Source organism: Maylandia zebra, linkage group LG15, assembly GCF_041146795.1.
Source record: "Maylandia zebra isolate NMK-2024a linkage group LG15, Mzebra_GT3a, whole genome shotgun sequence".
Classification (NCBI taxonomy): Eukaryota; Metazoa; Chordata; class Actinopteri; order Cichliformes; family Cichlidae; genus Maylandia; species Maylandia zebra.
In genome coordinates this window covers 997,501-1,007,500 of record NC_135181.1, presented here as the reverse complement: position 1 = coordinate 1,007,500, position 10,000 = coordinate 997,501, and the positions used below count along the sequence as shown (strand labels likewise).

Below are 10,000 nucleotides of genomic sequence, written 5' to 3'. Positions count from 1 at the left end.
TAGATAACTTAAAATGTTATTGTTTGGCTTTTTTCAGTATTTTATTTGTTCCTGAGTAAATCGGTTTAGCTGAGATTAAAGTTATAGTTCTTACACAGCTGAATAAATGTCAAGCAGACAGCTGATTATCAGAAGTGTGAGATGCTGGAGAATTTACTCCGGTGTCCTGTTATATTTTAGATAGCAAGGAGTTTATTAAACTTCACCGAAACAATCTGCAAATGTCATTAAAATTTAATAAACTATCATCTTGTCTTTATTTTTAGTTAGCACAGACCTTAAACACTTAAAGCTGTAAGCTAATGATAGTTATATAAGAGCAGACGCTGCTGGTGCAATAAGCTGTACCTTGTATGATTAGTCAACTAATCGCAAAAATAATCGGTGACTAGTCGACTATCAAAATAATTGTTTGTGGCAGCCCTACTGCTCTGTGAGGGCTGCCAGTATCTGCAGCTACAGTTAGCTTAGCACGCATGACTGTGTGAGGAAAGCTGCAGAAGTGCAGTCAAAAGTTGTTTCTGCACCTGCATGGATGTAACTGCACTGCAACTTTACCTTTTATTGCTCGCTGTGTGTTCACGTTTGACCCGATGGGATCATCCATCAGACACAAACCTCCACCTTTCACAGCAGCAGCAGTGTGTTTGCACAGAAGCAGGAGGAGGGCGCTGGTCTGTTAGTTAGAGATGGATGACACTGTGTTTATGCCCTCAGCAAGGTTCATCATCAGCAACAGTGATGATGTGGAGTGGAACACACACACACACACACACACACACACACACACACACACACACACACACACACACACACACACACACACACAGGGAAGCGATGAAGCCACTCAGTCAGCAGGCCTCTTAATGAGCTTGTTCATGCTGATGTTTGCATGCACAGACTGACTGATGGCTCCACGCTGCTGAACACTGATGATGATGTACATGATATATCTTTTTTACTTCTGTGTTACAGTAAGACCATAAATTGTATTAAGTGCTTTACAAACCTGAGCCGATAGAGTTACTAATCTAACGGGAACTGCACTAACTCCACCCTCTTCTGTTTGTTCCAGGTGGAGCAGACCAGTCACCCCGACCTGGTGTTGTTCCTCATAAAGTACCTGATGATGCTGATTGTAGGAATCCCCTCTGTGTTCTGGGTGGGCAGTAAGAAGACCTGCTTCGAGTGGGCCAGTTTCTTCCACGGCAAGAGACGTAAAGAGTACGTATGTGTCACACTGTGACGGCGTCTTTGTGTGATTTTGCTAAATATAAATAAGCTTACATGAGGTTTGTCCCAGTATTTACAACTCAAAGCGCTTCATCTCTCTGTGGTGATCATCAGATTTAGTTTTAACTTCAGAGCTGTGGATGGCAAAATAATGAAATAATAATTTAAAAAAGTATCCGAGTGTAGTTTGAATGAGACACACAGGGCAGCAACATCAGCTCCCGTATGTTCTCAAAATCCTCTTCAAAGCAAATGAATGGTCAACAATGAGGCCGTCTTTGGCTGTGTCCCAATTCAGAGTCTGCACGCTTGAAGTACGCATTTTAAGTGCGGTTACGTCACCGCCACGTGACGACGGCTGTCCCAATTCAAAGTGTACTTCAAATGCATACTCCAAATGCGCTGTCGATCTCCCCAAATATCAAGCGTGGTCCGGTGCACGCTTCGTGGTCCCATATATCCCACAATTCATAGCACGGCGGTGGGTGTGGATTATTTTGCTGCAAAATACGGCAGAAGGGAGCGGCCGAAGAGGGTTTTTCCAAACTTTATTGAACTTATAAAGCGAACAGTCAGTCATTCCAGTTCAGTTTGTACAGTAGACATACAAGGCAAATAAGAGTAACAATATACAGCACAATGAAATAAGGAGAAATAAATAAAAAAGGGGGGAATGTGGCAGACTTCATAAAACTTTGTACTTGAAAGTTGTGACAGCTCAGTCGTTAAACATTTCTGAATGAATTTCAATCAATGATAAACAGACGAGGGGCCTGAAAGCTGAAGGCTCCAGTTCCCATTCTACTTTTAAAAAGGAAGCAGAAGTAACCCAGCAGCCTGAGAGCAAAGTGCTCCATCAGCATCATTTGGTGTTATAAGATCTGATTATTCAGGACTTGATGAGAATTTAATTATAGATTTACCAGTAAAGAGACACTAATATTGGGGAAACAACACATCGTGCAGATAGACAGCAGACTGCAGTTTCCTGTAAATGTGGACTTCCTGTCTCTTCCTAATCTGTTCTGTAGTCAATGGAGACACTAAACAAGGACTCGCGTTCTCTTCCCGAAACACATTTACAGTTCAAACATTTTACAGCTTGGCAAACTGAAATGTTTCCACATATACTGATTCAAATATTATTTTAAGGAGACCTGGATTTCATTTCTTTTGTGTTGCACGTGTACAGCAGCTGATGGGAGCGCGGCTGTTTCAGGGCAGCTGCTGACGCTCCGGAGCTCCTCACACATGGTCCCAAAATAACAAATAAAAACACGTTTGCTTAGTTATCACATTATAAATGCAGAGTGTGCACCTGTCTCACACACGTATCATTAAGCCTGATGTGAGGACCTGCAGGTGAGCGCAGAGCTTAATGTGAACAGATCCTGATTTCAGTCTTCAGTTTGTGTCCCTGCAGTGACGCCTTCTGAGGCTTTCACCTCCTCTGCACCACTTCCCCTCCAAACAGAGCATTAACCCCCTCTCCCGTTGCCTGCTCCACACATTCCTCAATCCTCTTCTACCACACCCACCGCCCCTCCACCTTCCCCCTCTCCCTCCCTTCCACCCTGCATCTTTCCCTGCCACCTCTCCCCTCCTCCTCTTCCTCCACCTGCTGCAGCAGGATGGTCAACGATAGCCGACAAGTGCTCCAGGAGCCCGACTTCACCCAGCTGCTCCTCAGGGATCCCAACACCCCCATTGTGAGGAAGTCACGGGGCACATCCACGCAAGGGACCTCCACACACGCCTCTTCCACCCACCTGGCCATGCTGGACGAGCCGCCGAGCGCCAGCACCAGCCGAGCCGGCTCCGTGCGCAGCGCCCGCTCCAAGATGAGCAGCTACCACGGCAGCCTGCACCGCTCGCGAGACGGCAGGTAGGTTCTGACATCGCGGTCTTTCATTAACCCCGCCCACCCGCACAGCCCCGAGGCTCATTTCTGCTCCTCTCCATTTAGATACACGGCCTCCAGTTTCAGAGCCGCAGACGAGCGGCTGCCATATGGGAGCCTGCCTCGTCTAAACCACCAATCACAGTCCAGGCACTGCAGCACCAATCACCTCGACAGCCTGTCGCGGCACGGCTCCGCCCAGAGGCTCGAGAACCAGTCACGCCACAGCAGCATCAGGGACCTGAGCAGCGGGGCCACGGCGGTTCTCGGCGTGCCCAGAAACGGGATCCACAGAGTCCTGGAGGAGGATGGAGCGACCGCCTGAAGGGGTGGAGTCTGAGGAGGAGAATGTCGACGAGCAGCCACTGTGATGGGTTTGGGAGCTCAGAGCTGAAATATCGATGAAACAAATGCTGCATCAGCTTAGTGACAGTCTGGTTACGGGGGGGGGCACGGGACAGAAATCTTTGCCTTAAACATCCTCACAGCTTTATGACGTAGCCTCCAGTGTGAATCTTAGCACGGTTTTTAAACTCCACCCAGTCGGGGAACGACGACTGAGCCAGACAACTAAATGTGACCGACCGCACGACGCGGCTTACTTTGTATAAAAGGACTTCGATGATGGACACGAGACATTTGGAGCTCCGTCCTCTAGTCTTTAGTGTTTGGGAGGTTTTTGGGGTGGGGGTGGGGCTTAGATTTATTACCCTTGTTCCAGGTTTTCTTCTGTTTATGAGGGGCAGCCAATCAGGAGAAGACTGGCCTAAATGGAGAAGAACTGAAAGAACTGGTTTCAGTGAGGATGAAACGACTGAATGAAAGTTCTCAGATCCATCCACAGCTTTTAGATCTCTGCTGAATCTGAACCTGCTATTCTGCACACGAAGGCATTTTAAGTCTGCTGAACTTTCTAGAAGCCTCGCCTCATTTTAAAAGCTGGATTTTAGTGAGTGTTTTATTGCACCTGTGCAATAATGTTTGGAACGATACAAGGAAATCATGTCAGTCTGTGCTTTGCTGTTTTAAACCCAAGGGCTGAAATCCAGAGTATACATGCTGAATCCAAACTCCTGCCTTATGACTGCGAAGAGAACAAACCCAACAGAGGTGATGAAGCACAGATTCAATGACCTCAAGCAGATCACCAGCGACCTTCATGGAGCTGTACGGACACCTGAACACAGCTTACCTTCCCTTTCCGTCCGAACACGTTCGCTTTGAGCAGATTTACTCCGTCCTGTTTGCAAATGTGTCCTTACTAAAGTTAGAGCAACGTTTCCTCCAGAGGCAAAACATGTTCATAGATGTAAAAAGTGAATTCCTGTTGGTCATTTGTAATAAAGTTTCAAAACAATCAAAAGCTTCTGATGTTTCCTGAGGAGAAATGAGCACACGGTAACACTGAGTGTATTTGTAACAGCCCTCCGCTTTATTGAAATACATCGGAGTCAGGTTAATATAATGAGTTCTCCACGTAAGTGTGGCAGCCGCTTCCATACATTATTTTTGTTTTGACCTTACACCTTAAATATTTTTGTGCAAAAAAAGAATCTACATCAGCTGTAGTGGGTTATCCTCAGTAAAACACCCAAACCGCTCCAAAAAGAATAAAACGACAAACTGAAAACAAATGATTACATCTATAACATGCAAAACTGTACAAATTATTACAAAGCAATCCTAGAAAACAAAGTGGAATATGATATGAAAGAGCAAAACAATATAGAAGGTACTGGAGATAAGACCTCACTGAAATGTAAAGGCGTTTCCATTTCTTTAAATTGCGGCACTTCGGCCGTGAAGCCACCTGTCACCCAATACTCACTGCCGCCTCCACCCGAGTCACATTCCCTCACTTACTGCTGCCCATCCATCAAATGAATCAAACGCACCTCGATCGCGCTCATCTGACTGAAAATTTGTTTCCTGAGTTTCCCCTTCTCGCTCTCTTTGAACCGGGACATCTAGGATCAGATTTTCTGCACAGTATTGGCCAAAAATGAAAAACAGACGCCGCCTGGCTAACACCTCACACACCGGCTCGTCGTTCTGCAGATGAACTCGTCGCAGGAACGAAGGAGTCACTAGCTTAAAAAAAAGTTCTAAGATATTTGGAGTAAAACCAGCTGGGAGCTCTAAACCTCTCTTCAAATTAAAAAATAATAAAAATAAGAACACCTGGAATGAGCTGTTTGCAGCTCTTTGCTGTGTTTCCACAGGGGGAATGACCACTGAAGAGTTTTCCCTTTCTGACAAACAGGACGAGTGGAATCATGTGGAGCGAGGCTAAAACCCTCTGTGGGTTCTTTGATGCCACGCCGCCGTGTCCCTCGGGTCAAAATGCCTACAGGAGATGAACAGAGGTAACAGGTTTTTGGCTGTGAATGCCCTGCTCTGCAGCCAGAAGCTGCCACACCGTTTCCTGCTCTTCTATTTTTTTAAAGGCCTTTCCACTGACAAAGGAAAAGTAAAGGAAAAGTAAAGTAGAGTAAAGTAGTGCCGTGGAGGCGGCTCAGAGCTCCGGCCCTGTTCAGGTCACACAACAACAACAGGCAGAGGTCATTTACTCCATCGCCTCCAGAACACAAACCCAGGTGTGACTTCCTCGCACTGTTTACATTCTCGTTTTTTTTAATCCCTCCTCTTACAAATTTTCACGAGTCATTAAAACGTTGGTTGGAACGAGCAAAGTCGCGGCGCCTCCCTGTTGTGTCCGTATTTGGTGAAACAGCTCATCTCAGCGACCTTTCAAACACCGCCAACAGTCAGAGGAGCACAACAAGGCAACAACCGCCTGTGTGTGTGTCTGTGTGTGTGTCTGTGTGTGTGTCTGCGTCTGCGTACAGGCAGCAGTGCCGATACACAAGTCAGCTTTTTCCCCCCCACTCATATGAAGTGGAGGGGAGGGATGCGCACACGTCATAGAAACAACATGAAAACAAACAAATCTAAAATAAATCAGTAAAAACAAAATAAGTGGTTTTAAAATGGCTTCGAGTGCGAAACAACCCGGAATCTCTCCAAACAAAAGCGGGAAAATAAAGGAGGAGTTTTCCGCCCCGTGTAGTTCTCTATAGTATTTTCCTTATCATATATTACTCTCTACTCTGAACCTATGTACATGACTGTGTCGGGAGTTTTGGCTGGACAACGTGGAGCGTCCACGACGGAGGACGCGCACCCCTGATGATGTCGTTCGCTCTGGGGAACCGAATGAGTTTGTCGTGTGATGTCACAGGAGCCGCTGTTGGAGCTTTTTGCTGATGGTGGAAATTAAAAATGTTATAAAGTCGCTGCACTTAGTATCAGGAGCAAAAAATAAAAGTAATTCCTTTTTTTTATCTTTTTGCAGCACCCAGAGAGAAAGCAGGTGGGGGGGGGGGGGGGAGCCCCTTTCCTCGTCTATGATTGATAAATAAATTAAAACACTGTCCCCTGAATCCCGGCGGGTCCTATGTACAAGTACAAACCTTCTGCTCTCAATAATATTTCATCTTCTTTTTGGATTACATCGTGACTTTTTAAGAGTCTCTCAGTGAATCTCGACAAGTTGACCAAAAAGAGCCAAAATGGGAGCTTCCTGTTCCTGCATCACCTGCCCGACATCACACACACCTTCTCTCTCACACACTCACACACACAAGCCAAACATCAGCACCCACATGTACACCACTGATAGCATTTGATAGCTTGTCCCTCGCTGTCTAGCGAGTGTTTCGGCCCCACTGTGGAAGAACGCTGAGACACAGTGCGGGGGGGTAAAGTGGGACAAATCTTCTTTGGGAGGGAGTGGTGGGCAGGAGGTGCAGTTCTCTGGGCAGTGAGGGAACAATATTCAAAAAAGGAAGAGTTGGAGAATTTGGAGTCCTGTGCTGTCGGTGGGTGGGTCGTTGATGGGTCAGTCGGTGGGTGGGTGAGGGGGGTCGGATGGACCGCTGGGGGCTCATGTGTCCCAGCCCATCCTTTCTGTGCTCTCCAAGGACAGGGACTTGGTCTTGTGTGGGGAGGCCGGGCTGGGAGGGCTGCTGAAGGTGGAGCTGTTGGAGGCCGTGGAGTGGCGTGGGGAGTCCGAATCCTGGAGGAAAGAGGGAAGAGTTGGAGAAATTAGACGATCCCTTCCACAAAGTAAACTGGGACGTGTACGACAGATGAAGCTGCGCCTCTGTCTGCTCCTAACAGCTACTGATGACGAGTGCTTGCTGCACATGCACTGCTCATTAATCTGCTTTTTGTGACGGCGGGGCAGACAGGAAGTCAGACTGAGTGACGCTGACCCGCCCCCGCCTCGTCTTCCGCTTATGCAGATGAACGGCTCGATTGACCAGAAATGATCAGCTGAAGGAAAACAAACATGCAGGCAGGCCGAGCTGGTGGTGTGTGTGTGGGCTTGCTTCACCCTTGTACAGCGTGTGAGGCTCCTTCCAGCTCACTGATGTCCTGGGTGTTTCATACACTGTGTAATGTACGTTTCTTACAGTTCACCGATCCAATCGTCTATTTATATCCCATCTAAACACACCCCACCTATAAAACACTAAAGAGCACAGTCACACTACGGCTACACGAAGCACAGCTGCATGAGTCCGTGTAGATGGGCAGCAAAGGCGCAGCTACACTGCTCCCGCCCACATCGACCTGACACGCTCAAGCATGCACACTCTTGTTCTCTGTCATGAGAGAAGTTTTTTCCTTTGTGTGTGACGGCACAGTCTTACAACCAGGGGCCTCCTGGTGGCACCACCAATATAACGAGGAAACATCATGCATTGAAAACTTGTGTGGATTATTAATGCCAAAATATTTATGTTTATTCAAGTTTGTGACATCGTTCCTTTACTATGTATTCATTTCCCATCACCTGCTGAGTAACCAGAGGTCTGGTTGTGCTCTGAGCTGACAGCTCCTGGTTAGGAAACATGGGCAGGCCATCGGGGGGCAGTATGGAAGCACACATGCTCTGTGATTAGCGATGGTGAAGCAGCGCCGCGCCACTCCATCGGCAACGAAAGGCGATGACACGAAGGCCAGATGGTGCAGCTGAGAGATGCAACAAACCAATCAGAGGCTGCTGATGTGACGGCGCTGAAATGGTGCAGCGAAGGCGACTCAGTGGTGTGTGTGTGTGTGTGTGTGAGAGATACACAGTGACACGGTGCTCTCAGTTGTGTGTTTGCAGCTGTTGACGTTACCTTCATCTTACTAAGCAGGGTCCTTAAAGCCCTTTTCAGATCGGGGGTCTTCTCCGACGGTGAGACTGCCTGCCACTGCAGAGGAGAGTTCAGACTCAGCGCCCAGCCCACAGACAACATGCTGGGGTGGGGAGGGATGAGGGGAAAGGGAGGGGGACAGGCACGAAGCAGGGAACAGCTGAGTTAGGATGGAGGGAGGCGAGATGGGGCAGGATGGAGTTGACAACGTCCAATGGGAAGGGAGGACCAGCAGGGGGAATGACAGGGGGACTGGGGGGGGCAGCCGTCGCCCATAATTGCTGTTTTTATTTTTTTCCTGTACTCTCGATCAGAGTCACTTCATGCGAGTGAAAACAACTTAGAAGTGATGTTGCCGGAAACCATTATGAGCGATGTTGCACCACCAGTGCCAGACTGGAGTCTGATTGGCTCTCATCCGACCTAAAAGCTAAAAGCAAGAATCACGGCAAATACGGCCTCTGCTGACATCACAGGGAGCTAACACCTGCGGAGCGATGGGATGAGGAGCGCGGCCTGCAGATGTCGGGATGCTCGTGACTGATGGAGGAGTTTGGTTCAAAGGGGAGTACAGGCAGTTTCTGCTGATAATGTCTACCTGCTAAAGCTCACGACAAGAAAACAGCCGTCTCTATGTGGACGTCATACGAAGCTGATGTTTGATTGACACGATGTTGCAGGTTCGAGCCAACAGCCAGTAAAAACTGAGTTATTTAGTTAATGTTTGTTTGGACGAAACACTTTGTTTAATACTCAGAGTCAACCTCACATGAAGCTGCACGTTCACTGACCTCTCTGTCGAACTGTGAGAGCGGAGCATCACCGCAGTCCACCCCTCCGCCAGAGGACAGGGAGCTCTCGGAAGGAGAGGTCATGGTCTGGCGTTTGGACCCGTAGCTTCCTCCTGACAGCTCCCTGCGCAGAGCGCTGCCATTCTGCGAGGACGAGCCTGCGGAGACGAGAGGAGGCGGCGGACATGAAGCCACAGACAGACGAACCTCCCCGAACGTGAGCTCTAACACGACTGCCGGTACTCACGTATGCCCAGTCCGCTGCTGGCACTCATGGAGCGGCCCGGCTCGGCCCGGTTCTTGGTGATGGAGGGAATGCTGACGGAGCCGCTGAACCCCGCTCGGCTATCCTGAACACGGACGTTCTGGTTTAAACACGCAGAAAACACACACACAGAGTGCAGTGCGGGGGGAGAGGAGTGAGGAGGGTGCACGTAAACACACACACAGGGCAGAAAAACATGATGCATGCTCTCTACAGACACACAACTCAGGACCAGACAGTGTCAGTGTGGGGGGGGGGGCTTCAGTATGTCAGGGATGGCACGCTCACGTGACAGGATAAGGAAGCATGTTCGTGTGTTTGCACATGTACCATGGGCAGATCCTTCAGGATCTGGATCCCATCTCCTGGTCCCATGTGAGCCACGTGGTTGAAGTTGGTTGGATTGGAGATCAGTTTGTTCCTCATCTCGGGATCTCGCAGCATCTCTCTGGAATCACAGACACAGGATCAGCGCGTCAAAGACAGCAACGAGGTTTTTCCTCCCTACAAGGATGATGCTAATACGGCTGGTTCAGTTAAAAATACAGATCGCAACCATCGGGCACAGGCCATCATCAGCATTGGAAAGCAGCTCAGAGTA

The 10,000-nt window shown here is 48.5% G+C and overlaps 2 protein-coding genes across 16 annotated transcripts in view; one reads left to right on the top strand and one right to left on the bottom strand.

Moving 5' to 3' along the window:
- The window catches only part of fzd3a (frizzled class receptor 3a), a 49,548-nt gene that overhangs the window by 20,159 nt on the left and 19,389 nt on the right, over positions 1–10,000 (top strand). For 3 of the 8 annotated variants that reach the window (XR_013093070.1, XM_024805196.2, XM_076873646.1), the window contains exon 7: positions 1,076–1,224. Coding sequence is in view for 7 of the 8 variants with exons in the window: in XM_024805196.2 (XP_024660964.1) it covers positions 1,076–1,224 (149 nt within the window). In the remaining variant the exon portion in view is untranslated. Of the gene's footprint in view, positions 1–1,075; positions 1,225–2,641; positions 3,119–3,199; positions 4,227–10,000 lie in introns of those variants that run through there. The other 5 variants (XM_076873644.1, XM_076873645.1, XM_014413440.4 and 2 more) reach the window with 4 other exon arrangements.
- Positions 4,543–10,000, bottom strand: part of cdc42bpab (CDC42 binding protein kinase alpha (DMPK-like) b) — a 70,412-nt gene continuing 64,954 nt past the window's right edge. For 4 of the 8 annotated variants that reach the window (XM_004542289.4, XM_004542291.4, XM_004542288.4 and 1 more), the window contains 5 exons: positions 9,730–9,847; positions 9,382–9,499; positions 9,135–9,292; positions 8,326–8,400; positions 4,543–7,211 (listed from right to left, as the gene is read on the bottom strand). In XM_004542289.4, coding sequence (XP_004542346.3) covers positions 7,080–7,211; positions 8,326–8,400; positions 9,135–9,292; positions 9,382–9,499; positions 9,730–9,847 — 601 coding nt within the window. In that variant the 3' untranslated portion in view covers positions 4,543–7,079. The remainder of the gene's footprint in view (positions 7,212–8,325; positions 8,401–9,134; positions 9,293–9,381; positions 9,500–9,729; positions 9,848–10,000) is intronic. The other 4 variants (XM_004542290.5, XM_012916541.3, XM_076873642.1 and 1 more) reach the window with 2 other exon arrangements.